Source organism: Myxocyprinus asiaticus, chromosome 27 (assembly GCF_019703515.2).
Source record: "Myxocyprinus asiaticus isolate MX2 ecotype Aquarium Trade chromosome 27, UBuf_Myxa_2, whole genome shotgun sequence".
NCBI classification, from domain to species: domain Eukaryota; kingdom Metazoa; phylum Chordata; class Actinopteri; order Cypriniformes; family Catostomidae; genus Myxocyprinus; species Myxocyprinus asiaticus.
The window spans coordinates 14509906-14531430 of NC_059370.1; the positions used below are offsets into that span (position 1 = coordinate 14509906).

General features: G+C 41.8%; 1 protein-coding gene across 4 annotated transcripts in view; it reads left to right on the top strand.

The window, feature by feature from the left end:
• Positions 1-21525, top strand: part of LOC127418326 (follistatin-related protein 5-like) — a 314771-nt gene that overhangs the window by 190813 nt on the left and 102433 nt on the right. For 3 of the 4 annotated variants that reach the window (XM_051658892.1, XM_051658893.1, XM_051658894.1), the window contains one exon: positions 16008-16174. The exons of the other annotated variant lie outside the window; for it this stretch is intronic. In XM_051658892.1, the coding sequence (XP_051514852.1) occupies positions 16008-16174 (167 nt within the window). The remainder of the gene's footprint in view (positions 1-16007; positions 16175-21525) is intronic. 4 annotated transcript variants of the gene reach the window in all.

The window sequence follows — 21525 nt, forward strand, 5'->3', positions numbered from 1 at the left end:
TTTGTTTCCCCAAAATCTGTCTAGATTTAACATAATCTTTAAATATTAACCAAAAGTATTAATGCTTGCTCATAGAGCAGTGCAATACTGTCTCATATTCCTTTACTGTTCTAAATTCTACAATTTGGTAAGTCACAGAGAGCCACGCTGAATGGACTTGACATTAAATCAGGATTACTGAAGGTGCAATGGTGCTACGCTGCTGTTATCTGCTATATGAGCTGAAGGCAACACTATGAAAAAGTGACAGTACTGGCTAATTTGCTAATTAGCTTTAAATGAGATCACAGCGCAGAAATGCGAAATTGCTTTGAGGTGAGAGGCCTGTTGTCTTTCATGCAAGCTGGTTATAATTCTCAGAATCGTTAACTGTGATATCGCAACCCACGTACTCATTTGTCGCAACTTGATTATAGTTTCCACCTGTGCACATCTCAATGCTTGAATTTAATTAAAACACCTAAAATAACATATCAGATGTCATTACTGTGATCATGGAAAGAAGATCAAATCAATCAAGATTAATATATATATATATATATATATATATATATATATATATATATATATATATATATATATATATATATATATATATATATATACATACAGTATATTGTACACTGTGTATTGTAAGTTCTTGCAGTTGTTCTTTTCTTGAATACCTCAAATGAGATACTTGTGATGTATCTCATTTAAAAGCTGGTCGCTGTCAGTTTCATGAGTGGCTGGCCTCAGTTAACCAATAAGGTCATGGAATGGCTTCACTGAAAAGCAAATGAAGAGACCTTACCATTAATTGGGCTGACAGCAGTGTTTGACAGCTGGCTCAATTATTCCTCTCACACTGTAAAAAACAGAGAAATAATGAGGATCTTTTTTAACCTTTCGACATTTATCCTATAGTGACTGAGTAACAATGTTCAGTCTTGGCTGTTGAGATAATTATATTCAAACTGGATGTTAAGTTGAATAGATTTTTTAGTTGAAAAGAGCCCTTCATAATGAACCACTGTGTACCTGGTTGGTGTTTCTGTTCAAAGGCGCATAGGAACGGCTTTCTTATTTCTTATTTCTTACCGCCATTCTTACCGAAATCTTAATTTCACAACTAAGTGAAACTATCAGGGGACACACGCTTAAAGCAGCAGAAAGCCTATCAAGATCATTATAATGAGTGATGTGAAGCTATGAATCACATTGTAAAGTCACTTCAATCCTTGCTTCGGGTAATACAGCGACTTCAGATGTATAGGGCAGTAAATCCTCATCAGATTTACTGAAGAGTCTGACCTCATTGATTGAGCTCATAAATGCACCACCATCAGGGCATTTATTTTTGGGATCAGGTGTTTATTCATAATGTCTTTTAGTTCCTTTTTTTTGTTCCACTCCAGCCTCTGATTTTACATGTGCTCAAGTGTGTGGTGTTGTTGCTGTTGGGTGTTAAGGAGGTGCTTGGAGATGACGACAGAGAGGGATGCGACGAAGTGCCAGAGTGAGAGCACATGTATAGCTATGTTGTTGCTGCCAAGAGTTATCAATAAACACGTTAAAACAGTTTGAATCCCATGTCTTATTATGAAAACACGACAAGGTGTTTTCCTTGTAAGAAATGTGCAGTGTAGAGGCACTAAAACAACAATGACTTTTATTCCCTTTCATATTTTACAAGTAAAACAACAGATTATCATTTCTTAAACACTTTTCAACGTATGACATCTAAACACTTTTACTATATTGCATGACTTGTAAGGCGATACATTTTAACATTTGTATTATATTACAAGCCTGCTTTGACTGCACTGATTGGAGTGTTTTTGAGGCTGCAGACACCACTCTGGACGAGCTCACAGATACTGTTACATTATATATCAGTTTCTGTGAGGATATGTGCATCCCTACTAGGCCTTATTTAATGTTTAACAACGACAAACCATGGTTTACAGCAGAACTCAGGCAGCTTCATCAGGCCAAAGAGGATGCTTACAGAGGTGGGGATAAAGTCTTGTACAATCAGGTCAGGTACACACTGAATAAGGAAATCAGAGTGTCTAAAAGGAGATACTCTGAGAAGCTGAAAAACAAGTTTTCAGCTAACGACCCTGCATCAGTGTGGAGTGGGATGAAACAACTTACGAATTACAGGACTCCTACCCTCAACCCTGTGGTGGACCAACAACTGGCTGATGACCTGAATGTGTTCTACTGTAGATTTGAAATGCCCAATCTCACACCCCACACCTGCTCTGACCTTCACTTCACACAAACACCAACACCTCCAGCAACCCCCCTCCTCCCCCTCCTGCTACTCAACCTGAATTTAAGATCTGTGAAGATGATGTGTGCCGTGTCTTTTGAAAACAAAAGATAAGGAAAGCACAGGGCCCAGATGGCATTTCACCTGCATGTCTTAGATCATGTGCTAACCAGCTGGCCCCCATCTTCACACTGATTTTCAATAGATCACTGGAGCAGTGTGAAGTTCCCTGCTGCTTCAAACACTCAATCATCATTCCTGTCCCAAAGAAGCCAAAAATCACAGGACTTAATGACTACAGACCTGTCGCCCTGATGTCTGTGGTCATGAAGTCATTTGAGAGACTGATGTTGGCCCACCTGAAGGACATCACTGGACCCTTTCTAGATCCCCTTCAATTTGCTTATCGAGCAAAAAGGTCTGTGGATGATGCAGTCAACATGGGATTGCATCATATCCTGCAACATCTGGACAAACCAGGGACATATGCAAGGATCCTTTTTGTGGACTTCAGTTCGGCTTTCAACACCATCATCCCAGCTATTCTCCAGACTAAATTACACCAACTCTCTGTTCCCACGTCTATCTGTCAGTGGATTACCAGCTTTCTGACAGACAGGCAGCAGCTTGTAAGACAGGGGAAATTCACTTCCAGCACCTGTACAATCAGCACTTCTCCCTCTACACCAACAACTGCATCACCAAGGACCCCTCTGTCAAGCTCCTGAAGTTTGCAGATGACACTATTGTCATCGGCCTCATCCAAGATGACGATGAGTCTGTATACAGAAGTGTTGGGCCTCATGTATTCAGATAGAAGATAAAGGCAGACCTAACACAGTCGTAAAAACCTAACTCAAGCCCCTACATTCCAAGTCGTAAATTATACTGATAAAAATCGTGCCAAAATCAAACAAAGGGAGTCCAAAACAGACTACAAATCCCATGAAGTCTTGCTCACTAAAGGATCGAACTCTCAACTCCTATTGGATGAGGCACACAACAGAACGTCCCTCAAATATGACATCATCAGGAGTTGAAATACCTCTGAAATGCTTTCGGGATTTGCTTCCAGCAACTTTGCTTGCAGTGTGTGGACGCAGCTCATCGCTGCTCTCATGTGCAACCTCGTGGCACAAGGAAGTAACGTCCGACTTGAAACTGTAGCCATACAATCTCCATCTCGCTGGACGAGTTGAGATTACTCTGTGTTCTACCGAACACTCTAACGGATCCGAAGGAGACCGCCGAGCAATTCGCATCTTCATCCGTTTGCCTACAGAAGTGGAGAGATTAAAGATTTCTCTTCCATCTTCAATCAAGTCGACATTTCTGAGTTCTCCGCCAGCCCGCCGAGAATCAACAGCCCTACCGCCCGCCAACAGAGCGAGGAAACGGCCTCCCGTCATCACCCGAGCCTCAAGGAACCGGGTCAGAGTTAAAGGACGGAGGAAAACACATTCTACCTGTGTCCTCATGCGATTCAAGTAAGAGGTTTACGTCTGGGCAGAGATAGAATATTATAGTGTGCTATTCTTGTGTTTCAAGGTTTTTGCTTGTACAGTTTACGGATCACCATGTCTGCTCATTATTAATACTCAGGGTATTAATTATCACGATTTTGTTTTGCTGTATTGTGGTCCAACCAAATTGGACTGTTGTGCAATTTCGCCATCACGGGTGAGACAGGTAAACTGAGTTCATCCATTAAATAGTCAAAGTACGCGGGACTGTTTACGAGCCATCCACCGCGTCTCTGAGCGATGGACTAACAGCTGCTTTCTCTCCCACGATCGTGAAATCGGCTTTAGGGCTGTCACTTAATTTTCTCTCTCTCTCTCTCGTACTAACCACACACACACACACGCAGGCACGCGACCCCTCACAAACATTCTGGCACACATTTTGGCTCATAGATAGCTTAAATGCTAAAGCCCAGCCTTGTCCCTAAGCTATCGTACAAGCGGATACACGCGGTAACTGGTAGATGCCAGTCGCCATTGACTGGTTTCTCTCCGCCCCCATTCGTGGTCATATTCCCTGGCCGGAAGTCTCGCATGACATACTCTCCACGAGAGTCATATCCGCCATTTTGTGCACGTCCCTCCTTACACACACACACACACACTTTCACACACACACCTTATGTGTTATAGGATTATTTTTGTTTCCATATCTAATCATATCACTGTTTAGTTTGTAGTTGTAAGTCGGAAGTTTATTGACTGCATTGTATTAATTATTAATTGATATTACAGCATAAATAAACTTTGTTTATATTACAAAGAGAAGTGTTTTGGTTTGTTTTGCATACGCCTGTGTCATGCTGACGGGATGTCAGTGCTCGGATTCAAACCTTCATTCATTGTTTTTTTCCCGAAAATCAATATTCTTCGGATGTCGATTTTCCTAAGAAAACAATCTAATATTGAGACTGTTTTACTGTCTGGTTATTAGTCCCTGATTTCAGGGTGGTGCCCCGTCAATGTTAATCCTTATTAATATTCTATTGGTTTTTGATAATTTATAATTATCTTTGATGATTGTTGAATTTGAATGATCAATAAGCTAGTGTTAATTTTAATTAATGTTTCATCGATGTTAACAATTAACAATTATCTTTGATAATTGTTGATTTAAAGGATTAAAAAAGCTAACACTGATTCTCATCAATGTTCTATTGATTTTAATAAATAATAATTATCTTTGATAATTATTAATTATTGCTAATAACCAAACTTGCTCCTAAACATAGCACACTACATTTACTGGAGCCCCATATGAGGTTTTAATGAGTTAGATTCAATTAATTAATTTAAATATTAATTAATAACTAAAGAAATAATTATAAATTATTTTTTATAGTAACACTGATCTAAACAACCAGTAAAGCCCTACAGAAGGGAGGTTAAACAGCTCGCTGTCTGGTGCAGTCAAAACAACCTTGAGCTGAACACGCTCAAAACGGTGGAGATGACTGTGGACTTTAGGAGGAACCCCCCAACACTGTCCCCCCTCACCATTCCAAACAGCACTGTGGCAGCAGTGGAGTCATTCAGGTTCCTGGGCAATACCATCTCACAGGATCTGAAGTGGGAGACCCACATTGACTCCATTGCGAAAAAGGCCCAGCAGAGGTTGTACTTCCTTCGCCAGTTAAGGAAGTTCAACCTGCCACAGACGCTGCTGATACAGTTCTACTCAGCAGTCATTGAGTCTGTCCTCTGCACTTCTGTAACTGTCTGGTTTGGTTCAGCTATGAAATCCTATATCAGAAGACTACAATGGACAGTTCGGATTGCTGAGAGGATTATTGGTTGCCCCCTGCCCTCCATTCAAGAACTATACACTTCCAGAGTGAGGAAAAAGGCTGGAAAAATCACTCTGGACCCCACTCACATTGCCCACTACCTTTTTGAACTGTTGCCTTCTGGTCTACGGTTCAGAGATCTGAGCACCAGAACCATCAGGCACAGGAACAGTTTTTTCCCCCCAGGCTATCCATCTCATGAACAGTTAAAACTGCCCCATTGAGCATTAATTAATGTGCAATACACAGCTTAGTCTTTTTATATTATCCAACACATCCAACTTCTTCTGCCATTACATTCCCTTGCACTGTATATAACCGATTTGTATTTAGATTTGCACACGTGTGTATGTATGTATGTATGTATATATATATATATATGTATATATATATATATATATATATATTGTCTGTTGTGTATTCTATATATACTTTTTTCTTTTCAATATTTATTTCTTTTTTATTCAATTTTTAATTCTTAATTCAATTTTTAAAGTCTTGTTGCTGTTTTGTATTGTTGTGTACTGGAAGCTCCTGTCACCAAGACAAATTCCTTGTATGTGTAAGCAATACTTGGCAATAAAGCTCATTCTGATTCTGATTCTGATATTTAACTCATTAAACTCTGATGCATTTTTGTGCTGCTGCCTTACATTTTTCACACTCAAATTTTAAAAGCTCTTCATTCACACAAAGTGGAATAAATGCAAAATAAATAAATAAATAAATAAAAAGACTCCAATTATTCATAAATAATATTGAATGTTTTAATAATCTTATGATACAAATATATATATTTTTATCCTAATTCAGTAAGCATGTAATTCTAGTTCTGTTCACTCTATCTCACTTTGAAAAGTCATATTTTGTTCCACTAAATGGCAGCAAGTACTATATATATATATATATATATATATATATATATATATATATATATATATATATATATATATATATATATATATATATTTCCCTCTGTCACATTCCATCACAATATACAGATCTGAAATGTAGGTGGCACTCTAACGCATTTTAGCACTCACAGATTTGATCGTCCATAGACATTCAGTCTAATTTTCAGTTTATGCCCCACCCTCATTAAATATCTCAGCCTCTGAGTGGACTAAAAGCTCAATCTAGGTGTCATTAGAAAGCTGAGATCATCATATTTTACATGCTTTTCCTGCTGGATGGCATATTTTGATATAACACTGGATTATTCAGCCAAGCAGCTCACACACAAGTAAAAAAAAAAAAAAAAAAAAAAAATGGCTAATTTTTTTTAGACTACTGCCTAAGGTAAAAGCAGATTTAAATGTATTTATAAACATAAATTTATAAAGATATTTGGGGCTTACAGTAGCAATAATTGGTGCATAAATTAGATGAATATATTTGATGACTTACAGAAATAATATTTCATTTTGTGATTCTTTTGAAAAATTTTCAAACTGTGGTATTAGGGCAACAAAATAAACTGTCACATTCCTGAGAATGAGAACTTTCGTTTGATATATGACTTGTCCATTTAAGTGCCATGTGAAAGACTTTTACATATTCAAACTAATATTTCTACACCATTACCTCTAGTGGGTGCTAATTTGCGACACAATGGATTCCAGGCCTTATTTTGCTATTTTGTGTAACATAAATGCAAAAGTGATGGTATTCTCTGAAAATGTCAGTGTGGCAATGGGGGCGTGGTCAAGCGTCCATCTGGAGAAAGAGAAAGCGGTAAGGGCGCTTGCACCTGAGCTAGATTATGTTTAAAACCTGTCTCTAATTCCAGTGAGCATGAGGAGAGCGGCATATAACCAGCCATGCCACCAGCAGCAGAGTGAGAGAGTATGGCACAAGAAAGGCCACGGTGTACCCGAAGCTGAAGCGGTTTAATCTGTTATGTGTGTGAAGCTGATGTGTTGAGGTTATTACATTCTTGTGAAGCTGATGTGTTTGTTTGACTACCTGCTGTGAATCTGACGAGTTTGTGAACTTGAAAAAACCTTGAAGTGGCCGATTAAAAATCTGAACTGTGCCAGAAGAAACCCCGCTTCCCTGTGTTCACTTCCTTCCTGCTGTTGAGTTGTCTCATAGTCAGATTCTAAGCTTTCAAACGATACCTCATATGCCTGACCTATGTATACAGGGACTTTAAAATTTTAAGTGGAAAATAAATTTTATATAGCGCCCCCTGTGGCCCACTGGCAGGTCCTCAGAGTTTAAATATTTAACTTTATTTAAAAACTTGTTTAACCAGTATCAAACTGCACTGTATCTCAACTGATAGTGCTGCACTTGCAATGCAAAGGACTGGGGTAAAAGTCAGAACACATGACACACAAACTGAAAATGTCATAGAAGCACCATAAAAATACATGGTTCCTTCAGCAATTGAATTTTTCTTGTTGCATTTAATTTTTTATGGCACTGTCAGTTTGGGTTAGGGTTACAGTTTAGGGTAAGGGCATAGGTTTTGTTGAATTAAAACTCGAAAGAGCATTAACCTTAAAACCTCATCTGTTTGGAAGAATAGTAAACGTCATGGTTACTGGTGTAACCTCCATTCCCTGATGGAGGGAACGAGACGTTGTGTCGATGTAGTGACCCTAGGGGTCACTATTGGGAGCCCGAGACACCTCTGGTCTTTGATAAAAGGCCAATGAAAATTGGCGAGTGGTATTTGCATGCCACTCCCCTGGACATACGGGTATAAAAGGAGCTGGTATGCAACCACTCATTCAGGTTTTATGCTGAGGAGCCGATATAAGGTCCGGACATTTCAGCGGGTAGTTCAGCGTTGTGGCAGGAGGGACACAACGTCTCGTTCCCTCCATCAGGGAACGGAGGTTACACCAGTAACCATGACGTTCCCTATCTGTCACTCACTCAACGTTGTGTCGATGTAGTGACACTAGGGGTCCCTATACGAAACACCACAACTGGCTGAACTGTGTTACGTGAACTGGCGGTGTGTGGTGGGCAGACTGCTGTGTGCCTCATAGCCAGCGCACCAAGTCGACACGTAACCTCCCCCAAATAGTTATGAGTGTCGAACGGCCCTTTTTGGGGACAAGTCGACTACCCAAAGATAGAGACAGACTTAACCCAGTCATGTTCTCTTTTCCCCTTCTCTTTTTCCACTCCCTAAAAAAGAAGGGGGATTATCCGACTGGGCCGCCAGGTCTAGTCGGGGGGTGTCCCTCCCAAGGGGAAGACACCGCGGAGACCACACCTCGCCCAAAGAGAGGGGGGGATATTTAAGTGGAAGAATACGTCACATGGTCTTTCCAACCATGTGGAGAGCCTTCCAGGTTGATCCTGTCCTATGGGGGAGGAGTTACTACAAACATGGAGACTGGGGCAGAGGGGTTCTGCCCAAGGAAGATGCAGTTTGCCAGCAGGGAAATGAACTAGCGGAAGATATATATCGCATGGGGTTAGTCTTACAGGGAACCGCCACATGCGGAGCACCTACCCCAGAACAGGGCTTTTAGCATGTGTACTGGGCCGGCAGCGAGTCTCTCCGAAAACTCGGCTGCCACAGGGCTCGGAGGAAGTCAACCAGGGAACAAAGTTTGTGAACACTACTGGGAATTAATGGCGCACGTCTTCAGCTCCAAGGGAGGTGGAAGGCGCTATGTGCAAGTGATACACCCGGCCAGCTATCCCGGGCTTATCCGCTTGTGTTGCGTGCCACTACCTGGGATGAAACCGGTTCCACCCGGAGGTTGTAGAACCTTGCACAGGTGTTGGGTGATGCCCAGCCCGCTGCTCTGCAAATATCTGTTAGAGAGGCACCCCTGGCCAGGGCCCAGGGAGCTGCTACACCCCTGGTAGAATGGGCTGGTAGCCCTACTGGGGGCAGCATGTCCTAGGCGACATATGCCATAGTTATGGCGTCAGTGAGCCAGTGGGTGATCCTCTGCTTGGAGACAGCACTTCCTTTCCGCTGTGCACCATAGCAGACAAAGAGCTGCTCAGAGATTCTAAAGCTTTGTGTGCAATCCAAATAGATGCGTAAAGCGCACACCGGACACAGCGACGACAGGGCTGGGTCTGCCTCCTCCTGGGGCAGCGCTCGCAGGTTCACCACCTGGTCCCTAAAGGGGTGGTGGGAACCTTGGGCACATAGCCCGGTCAGGGTCTCAGGATCACGTGAGAGTAACCTGGACCGAACTCCAGGCACATTTCGCTGACAGAGAACGCTTGCAGGTCACCTACCCTCTTGATGGAAGTGAGCGCAGTCAGGAGGGCAGTCTTCAAGGAGAGTGCCTTAAGCTTGGCTGACTGCAAAGGCTCAAAGGGGGCTCTCTGTAGACCCTGAAGAACTACAGAGGTCCGATGAGGGAACGAGGCGTGGTCTGGAGGGATTCGGCCTCCTGGCGCCTCTTAGGAACCTGATGATCAGGTCGTGCTTCCCTAAGGACTTACCATCGACTGTGTCGTGGTGTGCTGCTATGGCGGCAACGTACACCTTCAAGGTGGAAGGGGACAGCCGTCCTTCCAACCTCTCTTGCAGGAAAGAAAGCACTGATCCGACTACGCATCTCTGGGGGTCTTCCCGATGGGAAGTACACCACTTAGCAAACAGACGCCACTTCAAGGCATACAGGCGCCTCATAGAGGGGGCCCTAGCCTGAGTGATCGTGTCTACCACCGCTTAGGTCTTCCACGTCCCGTCCAGGGGCCAGACATGGAGATTCCAGAGGTCTGGGCGCGGGTGCCAGATGGTGCCCCGTCCCTGAGAAAGAAGGTCCTTCCTCAGGGGAATTCACCAGGGGGAGCTGTCGTGAGGAGCGTGAGGTCCGAGCACCACGTCTGGGTGGGCCAGTAGGGTGCTACCAGGACGACCTGCTCCTCATCCTCCCTGACCTTGCACAGGGTCTGTGCAAGCAGGCTCACTGGGGGAAACGCATATTTGCGCATGCCAGGGGGCCAGCTGTGTGCCAGCGCGTCTATGCCGAGGGGGGCCTCAGTCAGGGCGTACCAGAGCGGGCAGTGGGGAGGATTCTTGGGAGGCGAACAGGTGCACCTGTGCCTGTTGAATCGACTCCAAATCAGCTGGACCACCTGAGGGTGGAGTCTCCACTCTCCAATGAGGGTAACCTATCGTGACAGCGTGTCCGCTGTAGTGTTGAGGTTGCCCGGGATGTGAGTGGCTTGCAGCGACTTGAAGTGCTGCTGACTCCAGAGGAGGAGACGGCGGGCGAGTTGTGACATACAATGAGAGCGCAAACCGCCTTGGCGGTTGACATATGCTACCGTTGTCGTGTTGTCTGTCTGAACTAACACGTGCTTGCCCTGGATCAACGGCCGAAACCTCCGCAGGGCGAGCAGAATTGCCAACAACTCGAGGCAGTTGATGTGACAATGCAGTCGCGGACCCATCCAGAGGCCGGCGGCTGCGTGCCAATTGCAAACAGCGCCCCAGCCCATTTTGGAGGCGTCTGTCATGACCACGACGTGCCTGAAGACCAGTTCTGGAGGAACACCTACCCGTAGAAACAAGAGGTCGGTCCAAGGGCTGAAAAGACGGTGACAGACTGGCGTGATGACCACGCGATGTGTCCCATGGCGCCATGCCCATCTCGGGACTCGAGTCTGGAGCCAGTGCTGAAGCAGCCTCATATGCATCAACCCGAGCAGGGTGGTGACCGCCGAGGATGCCATATGCCCCAGGAGCCTCTGAAAAAGTTTCAGTGGAACCTCTGTTTTCTGTTTGAACGCCTTCAAACAGGCCAGCACTGACTGGGTGTGCTCGTTCGTAAGGCGCGCCGTCAAGGAGACTGAGTCCAACTCTAAACCGAGAAAAGAGATGCTCTGAACCGGGAGGAGCTTGCTCTTTTCCTAGTTGACCTGAAGCCCTAGTTGGCTGAGGTGTGAGAGCACCAGTTCCTTGTGTGCACACAACATGTCTCGAGAATGAGCTAGGATTAGCCAGTCATCAAGATAGTTGAGAACACGAATGCCCACCTCCCTGAACGGGGCAAGGGCAGCCTCTGCGACCTCTGTAAAGACGCGAGGAGACAGGGACAGGCCGAAAGGGAGGACTTTGTACTGATACGCCTGACTCTCGGACGCAAACCGCAGGAAGGGTCTGTGTCGAGGAAGGATTGAGACGTGGAAGTACGCATCCTTCAGGTCTACCGCTGCGAACCAATCTTGATGCCAGATGCTCGCCAGAATGCGTTTTTACGTCAGCATCTTGAACGAGAGTCTGTGTAAAGCCTAGTTCAGAACTCACAGGTCCAAGATTGGACTCAACCCACCGCCTTTTTCGGTACGACGAAGTAGGGGTTAAAAACCCCTTCTTCATCTCGGCTGGAGGGACAGGTTATATCGCGCCCTTTCGTAGGAGGGTAGCGATCTCCGCGCAAGGTAGCAGTGTTTTCGTCCTTCACCAAGGTGAAGTGGACACCGCTGAACCTGGGCGGACGCCCGGCGAAGTGAATCGTGCAGCCGAGTCGGATGGTCCGGACCAGCCCTCGCGACGGACTGGAAAGCGCAAGGCATGCGTCCAAGTTCCACGCAAGGGGGACCAAAGGGACAACGTCATCAGACGTACTGGCATGTGGGGCCTCACGGCAGGGTGGAGATCGATGTGCCACCCCATGTCCTGGCCGTGCTGAGTCTAAGGACATCGAAGCACTTACCTGGCTCCTTGTGACCATCCCGGAACAGCCTGGGATGGGGGAGGAAGAGGCCTGTCCTTGTGACCTGTGGAGACTGTCACATCGGGGGCGGATTTGTGCCACAGCTGGGTCACTCAGTGGCGGAAGACCGCCGCTGGAGCGCCAAACCTGCTAAATAGAGTGGTGGACGGTGGTAGTGATGATGGCCGTGCACACCGGATACGTGACCCAGGGAACAAGGAAACCGCTCTTGCTGAGCTCTTGAGGACTGCAGCCACTTGGGCATGCAGCACAATTAAATGCAAAAGGTAACAAAAAGATGGAGATCTGCTTACCAGCTCCAGAGCAGCGGGTTTCGTTGTCCCTGGGTCGCCCATCTCAAGGGCGCTTTGAAGCCTTTCACGGGTTCTGGGCAGCCGTGAGACGGGTGGCGTCTGCTTCCTGCGGTGGGTTCTATGCCGGGGCCGAGCCAAAGAGGCGGGCTGTGGCGGAGCCGGTGCAATCACCGCAGGGGGACGCCCTTGGCGATGAGTAGACGGGGTGCAGGATCTTGAGCCGCGCCGGGGCAGGATATGCTGGCTAGCATCCATCTACTGCTCTACCATCGAAAACTGCTGGGCAAAGTCCTGAATGAGTGGTTGCATACCAGCTCCTTTTATACCCGTATGTCCGGGGGAATGGCATGCAAATACCACTCGCCAATTTTCATTGGCCTTTTATCAAAGACCAGAGGTGTCTCGGGCTCCCAAGAGTGACCCCTAGTGTCACTACATCAACACAGCATCGAGTGAGTGACAGATAGGGAACTTGCTTTTAGCACCATACAGAGAACATTTCACCTCTGAACTGTGGCAATACGTGTAATGAAGCATATAATATCATTTTGCAAAAATGACGCCACAGTCACGTAATTTTCATGAGATTAGGCTGCAAAAAGGATCATAGGCCAATGTCTCTGTTATAAAAGTCGAGCTGCCTGTGTAGGCAACATAATTATAAGATCCCTTGTTTTGGCCAATTTCTAAAACAGGATTCCCTGTATTCTCCCATGTGAAGGCAATCAAAGAATGCATTGTGACAGGCTCTGTGAAAAACAAATCAAAGATGGTGAACAAGCTTAGAGACTTGTCAGTTATAAATATAGGTCCATTTATATTTTATTTAATAATGATAATAATAAAACATAATTCAAGGTAATATGTAAAATGTGTTATTTTAGCCAATATTTGTGTGTGCTGTGTATTTTATGCTGATTAAAGTATTGCACCATTAGCTAAGTAAAATGCTAACATCAGACCCTATTGTTTTTAATTTTGAGTCGAGTCACCGGTGCAGAGATCTGTGTTTCTGCCTGTGTGTACTGTAGAGTGTTCCAAATCAGTTAGTTGTGAGTTTACATTTCAGTTAGGATACTATACTACCTTAAAAGGCAGCTGCATATGTAGGCTTTAGGCAGCAAGGAAGCTCATTTGGTTTGAAACAGAGGAACACAGTCACACTGACTGCAATCTAAGGCAACTTTTTCCCTGTGATGTTTAGTGACAGAGGTCTGAGTAAACACAAGGATCCCTTGAATAGTACCTTGAATAAAGAATAATCAAACAGGTTTTATAAATACAAGACATCTTCACTCCTCAAAAATCAGAGGTTAAGAAGGCAGGACAGCACATAGTGATTATGTCTGACTGCACTCTTCACAGAGATCAGCTCAGCCTGGAGCTCTATAAGCCACTCGGACTGTTTCAACCAAAATTTAAAACAAGGCTAGTTCAGCTTGCTGAACTCTTATATAACTGGCCTGGTTGGAATGTTAGTGTGTCAATAGTTGTTGCACTTGAAGAGGGAAAATGCACCAGTCACACCACTGCATAAGCTGCATGTGAAAGCTGGAAAATGTTGCCTTAGTTTGGAGACTACATACAGAGGTAGGTCGGAAATAAGGTGCCTTTCAAACTGTTATGAGACGAGTTTCCTAAAGAGTTCCATTAATTCAAAACAGTCGGTTAAGCTATTAATTGATTAGGCACCAAGGCAGAAAGTCAGCTGCCTTAGCTTTTGTATTCAGCCATTATTGGGTCTCTGTTAATATTAAAGGGCTATTTCAACCAAAAAATGAAAATTCTCTCATCATTTACTCACCCTCATGCCATCCCAGAAATGAATATTCTCTCATCATGTATTCACCCTCATGCCATCCCAGATGTGTTTGACTTTCTTTCTTCTGCAGAACACAATGAAAATTATTAAAATAATATTTCAGCTGTTGGTCCTCACAATGCAAGTGGATGGTGACTAGAACTTTGAAGGCCCAGAAGGCAGTATAAAAGGAATCCATTAGACTCCAGTGGTTAAATCCATATCTTCTGAAGTGATATGATAGGTGTGGGTGAGTTACAGATATTTAAGCCCTTTTTTTAACTGTAAATCTACACTTTCACTTCAACATTCTGTGTGGAAGTGACTTTCACTTTCACATTCAGCCTTACTGGTTGGGGCGGGACAAAGGCAAGTAGGTATAGCTGCAGGCCAGAGACCTCAAAATGGATCTCCAAAAGAGTGTGGGATTACTCCAAAAGGGGGCAAGGTTACTCAAAAAAAGGGGTTGCGCCAACTCCAAAAGGTGCCGTCACTTCCACTCATGGTTAAGTTTAGGGAAAGGGTTAGGTAAGGGGCTCCCTATTTCTTTATTGGCCGTTTGGAGCTCTCGCCCCTTTTTGGAGAAATGCCTGCAGCTATACCCTTCTCGTCAAAGGTGGAGACTGATAGTAAAAAAGGACTTAAATATTGATCTGTTTCTCACCCACACCTATCTACCTACCTGGTCACCATTCACTTGCATTGTGAGGACCTACAGAGCTGATATATTCCTCTGAAAATCTTTGTTTGTGTTCTGCAGAAGAAATAAAATCAAACACATCTGGGATGGCATGAGGGTGAATAAATGATGAGAGAATTTTCATTTCTGGGTTGAACTATTCCTTAATTTAAAGGGATAGCTCACCCCAAAAATGAAAATTTGGTTATCATTTACTCACCCTCATGTTTTTCCAAACCCATATATCTTTCTTCTGTGGAACATGAACGAAGGTGTTAGGCAGAATGTTCATCTGAGGTACCATTCACTTTTATTGCATTTTTTTATCAGATGAAATTGAAATGGCAACTGAGCACAACATGAGACTATAGCCATATCCACACTAATCCGTTTGTGTTTAAAAACGTAATTTTCGGTTTCCTAACTTTGTTGTTTGCAGTAATGGACAGCGTTCTTTTTTTAAATTTTTTTAAATGCAGTTTTTCTAAACAGATTACCTTTGAAATTCTGTGTTATCTTTTCATCCAAAGAACTAAGAAACAAATAAAGAGATCGGACATATTGCCCTCAAAGGGTCTTTGTGTGTGTTTGGGTGCCTGTTTGACTTTGAACTACTGTATAATACTCTCATCTTTGAGAGTACATTGATACAGTTTTTTTTTTTTCTAATGTAAACTGCACTTGTTCATAAGTGTCTATGGTGTGGTTTAATGTATTAATGAAGCGCTATGAGTCACATGAAGTGACATTCACACTTGTAATGTGGCGGCTAACACTTCACACACACTGGAAGTCGCAGTAGCTTTGCACATCACTGAACAAAAGTCCACAGGAGTTGACAAGTGTAATAATGTTCTCAAAATCATGTTGGATAAGTGAGCTAGAAATAGATTTTAATGGCTCATGTGGACACCATCATATACATAAATTTACTTGGAAAAGAAAGGAGGAAGCAAATTAAACTACACTACACTCTGTCTTATTTCTCAGAGGTCTATCAGCTCAGCCTTCCTGAAGACCAGAAGCTCAGCATCACCACTGTAACAGTGGGTCAGAGCGCCGTACTCACATGTGCCATAACGGGTGGCCAGCGGCCGCCAATCATCTGGAGACGTAACAACCATGCCCTCAACATGCTGGAGCTAGAGGATATTAACGTGAGTGACACATGCCTCTTGCCTCATTTCACCTCCATCACACTCCCATCTGATCTAGTGTTGTGTGTGTGTGTGAGCTATCTGGAAAGCATTTCAATCAGCTACCTTGTTAAGGCTGTTGAAAAGCAAGTGGCATTGCTGTCAAGCCAATACATTTGGCAAATTTCAAAAGTGCGACACCCAAATACGCACACACATTCAACGGCAGTCTTGTTTGTAATTTATGTGACATGGTGTGAGATCTAATTCACTTCGTCTCTCTTAATGTGCTTTCAACTCAATTCTGCCTTTGAAGTAATGGAATTTAGAGTGAAACATTCAACAAAGAGATTTAAGCCAGGTGGGATTTGAAGTACAGAAAACCATAAAAGGGATATTAAGGGCTCAAATTAAAGAAGAGAACTTGTCCCCAATGTCTTTCAGTTTTCAGGCTTTTTCATTTTCCAAAGTTGTGCCATCTTGAAGTTGTGATATATATTTATTAAAGCAACTTTAATCAACCCAAGCTGATGGAACTTGGCCTCATGATACCAAATTGAGATATGAGCAATATTTTAAATGTTCACATAGTACACAACATTCCTCAAAATGACTACAACTCAATAGAAAGCACATTAGTGTAAATGAGGAGAAAATGCTCAACAGAATGTAAATGGATTTAGCAGTCTTTTATGATGCCAACATGAAATTAAATCGTTAAAGAGGGGAGGAGCAATTAACAAAAGAAAGACATATTACACACAACTAAATAAAGGAGGCTGTAGAACATATGATACATCACACTTGGGATATGCTGCATGGAGGAATTTGTATATACCTCTAATAGATGTATACATTCATTTATGTTAAACAGTTTATGAATTTGCATCAGTGCAGAATTTATAAACATATTAAAAGTAATAAGATGTTCACTTTAATTTATATAATTGGAATATGTATCCCCACATTCCAATTTGTTGAAATGTTTTTACTTATAATTTGTATAATTTACTGTGGAATGGCATGCGACAAAGTGGTAGCTCATTCCAATAATCACTTAATCACTTAACGCTTCAAACATTATTCTTTAATTTCTTTCAAAGTTTTAATACCGTAAACTTTGCAAGCTTTGGCAAATCTAATAAAAAAATCTAAGCGTTTTTGAATAGTTCTTCCTCAAAGGTGCTCTTCATAGCAGCCTGGTGACTTCTAAACACTTTTGTTACCTGATGAATTGATAAAGCCTTTTCACCCCTGTCTTGCAAGACTTGCATTTCAGCCAGCCGATCAGACTTTTCTACCAGCTCTAGCCATTTTTGCTGCAATATGCATCATGCTTGCTGCCATGCTCTGTGGGAATTCAGTGGGCACACTGTCTGAGACTGATACTAACCTTAAGCATCATGCAAATTTAAATCTCTTTGAAACTTATTTATCTTAATTGTTTAGTGTAGGGAAGGACAAAATAATCAAACACATATCATTACACATTTTGATAGTGTATAATGACCTAATTTTATTACTATTAATATTCATATAAAGATTTATTATAGCCATTCCTAAAACTGAAACATGCCAATAAATATGCCGTTTTTTTTCCTGCTTTGTAATAAACACTAATATTATAAATATAACATAATTATATATATATATATATATATATATATATATATATATATATACAGTATTTTATTTATTTATTTATTTTATTCATTATACTGAAAAAACACTATGGATAGCCTATTAGGAACACATCACATAGTGTTTCTCTAAGAGAAAGATTCAGAGTTTCTGAGTCAAATCTCACCATCTTTAATCTCGTACTTTATAATTCAAGCATCAAATACTCACAGACTTGCAGGAAAACTGAATAATACCTTGTGTTTTAATTAATCGCCTCTCAGTTTCTGCTGCTCTTGTTTTTGCGGGTAGCACATAAAATTGTGAGCACATGCAGAGGAAACATTACCTCGACCCTGAAATGCCTCCATGGCCATGGGCTAAAGTTAGAGCGCTAGAGATTTCGAAATTGCAAAGCAGACATCGGACTCATTTTACATGTTTTTTGTTGCAAAGCTGATAATAGGCGTTACTTGTTGATTTTCCAAGTGCTAGAAATTAATATTATCGCACACATGAAAATGGGTTCAAATTTCTATTTGATTTCTATTTTAGCCAGGCCTGAGTTGGTGCCCCCTGGAGTCATGGTGCCCCTGGACACTGGCCCAATTGCCCATATGGTTAATCCAGCCATGTATCTAAGTGTATTTCTGCTTGTGTGTGTTACATTGTACTTTTGTTTCTACTGTGTGTGTATCTGACCAGACAAAAACCTGGTTCAGCGGGGTGTTCAATTGAGTCAACACCTGTCAGAGATAACACTGGCCTCTGTATTGTCTTTAATACATGAAAAGTTTGTGAGTCCTTTAAATGGGGAGGGAGCCTCTGGCTGTCATTATACTGTACAGCTCCAGAACCTTCACCTTGAAGACCTTACCACATAGAGGAACATCAATCAGATGGGACATAATAAAAAAATATGAACATGCTCACACACACTCTGACATAGACAAACACAATCATTCATGTGTACAGAAACACATATACACACAATAAATGCATATAAACTAACACAAAGTTGGGAGATTGCTTTCTGCAATGGTCAATCTTGTTGATTTACAGTAATAGCATCTTGCTCTGATAGCATCTCTATGAATAATCTAAATCTCAGAGGAGAGCCTGATTAAATATCAGCAGCTCTACAGAACCACATACAATCCTTCAGGACAGCAGAGCCAGATGACCTAAACTGTATCTTTGAGGTTTTCTGCACTCCCCCGAGCACTTAATGTCATCATGCAAGCTTTATGGCTGCCATAGCCTTCACACATGATGGCCATCTTCCATGAATGCTAGCCTTGACCACAGGAAACTCTATTATGCCTCCTGTATTGCTATTTCGTTCTTTGTTTTTTCTGTCTTCCTTGGGATACAGTGTGTTGATTACTAGAGGCCAAATTGCAGCTGTATATTCAGTAAAACAGCAGTACATTACAGTAAATAAGAAAATATTTTTGGACCCACTGAACCTGTTCTTAAGATTGTCCACATTTAGTCTACTGTCAAAAATATATACATACTCAAAGGCAATTTCATTCAGTTCAGTTCATCCAGTCTTAATTTAAGGAAACATCTTATGCACATTAATGTAATGAAAATGAGGGTGCTTGCTGAGTGTTGCATCATGGGATGCAGTTTACATTGCCATTTTAACTCCCATAATATATTAAACAAAAGAAAGGGAGTTTTACATTTTCATTCAAACCTTTATCTAAGATCAGCAGGAAGGAGCTAGAATTTGAGCTGGAATAATTATGGTTTCATACTGATGAATATTATTTTCCAGCATGTTTGTATATTTCATTTTTAACATAAATCAGAAAGATGTTATTATAAATCAACAGACATGTAAATGATTAAACTAGACTGCTAATCAACAGAAAGTGACAACATTTCCTATGTAACAGAAATCTGATAACCCAGAGTAACCATCTTTGCATATTGACATTCTGCACCACAAATAAACTGTATTTTGCTCTGACACCTAAAATTATTCCTGAAACTGATATATTGATGTTTTGATTGATTTCATTTCTGCAGATCCACTCTCAGGTAGGTTAATTTTTTTCAGGTCTGCATGCCTATAAACTACCAGTTCGAACACCGCATTAACACTCGCTGACTCTTAAATCTGAAGAGCAGGATAAGGTGCCTGCACTATTGAGCCAGTTCAGACTTGGGGGAAAAGGGAGAAGCTGGTTTGCACACTTCCATGCCAATTCAAAACATTACTTTTGTCCTTTTTCACTGTACATTTGCCATATGTTTATGATGCCCTATCTTACCCTTATATTTTGCAGTGGTTTGCCATATAGGCCTATCTACAATATAATATACAACAGTGTCAGAGAAGCTACTACGAAACTGTATCTTTCCAAGCTAAAAGCTACTTAATTTAAAGGAGGGATTTATCAACTTGCCTACTCTCTTTTTCTCTTTTTAAATTTGCTCAGTTTGCATGATTTCACTTTTGCACACTTCTAGAGTTTTCTCTGAAACCCTCCACCACCCCAGCAGCACTTAGATATATGTCTATATCTCCTACATGTGGATTGTATGAATGAACATTACACTTATAGGGCTTTTCTGTCACTACACTCAAAGCGCTTTACACAGTGAACAGGGAACTCTTCAACCATCACCAGTGTGCAGCATTCACCTGGATTGTATTTATGTCTAATTGTGCAGCAGCATGTCATGTATGCTTTATGCAGCAGGTCCTTGTGTTTGTCAAACTGAGCAGCAGAATCAGCATTTCCACATGCTTAACTTTGTATGTTCTAGTAGTAACAACTCTGTGCACTTGCTCTGCAGCAGCATAGCAGATCTAGTCCTCCAAGACCAATGTCCTATCAAAATGTCATACCCACATTAACAAACTAAATCTTTCAGAGAGTTGTCATGACTGAACTACAGTCAAGCTACCCTTTATAAAAAGTAGTACATTTTATAATAGTATCTAACTACACAGACCTTATTCACACTAGCACCATTTTTGATCTTTAATGGGAATGACAACGAGGCTGTGAGGGATAGACTTACAGTTTCTTCAATGGCACGGACGGTATAACACTGTATAAAGCTCCTAAATCACATCTGATTTTCCACAACTCATGTTTTCTGGAGTTCTTTGTATACCGAATGTTCTTGGACAGATATTTTATCAATGTTTTGCCCGCGGAATGATCCAAAAACACTTTAAATTGCAACTACAAACTACATTGAAGTTGTTTAAGGAGGCAATATCTTATATGAGATTGTGTATTTGCAAATACAATACACAAATCAATTAGGTGACAGCTGAATCAGAGATCAATTTACACTAAATACCAATACTAACTAATAAAATTAGTAAACACCCTAATTTAATTTAATACAATGATGAACAGCAGCATGTAGCTAAATATTTTGCGACAAGAAAAGACAAAATTAAAGGTTGTGTAGGGACAGGCATAGAAGAAATATGTGATTTATTTATTTATTTATTTATTTATTTGAATTATTTTTGTTATTTATTATTATTAGTAGTAGTAGAATTAGTAGAAGTAGTTGTAGTAGTAGTATTACTATTATTAATAATAATCTAAAATGAATCAGACTTTCCAAAGTAACTTAAAGGACAGCCCGGTCAGTTTAGAAGAGCTTAGGTCAGTTTAATTATTGCCACAGTTCGCTCGGCTGTAAAGCTGCATGTGCAATATAATTTGACTTAAAAGCCAGCAATGTAGCATTTTGTCTCACTACACCACAAC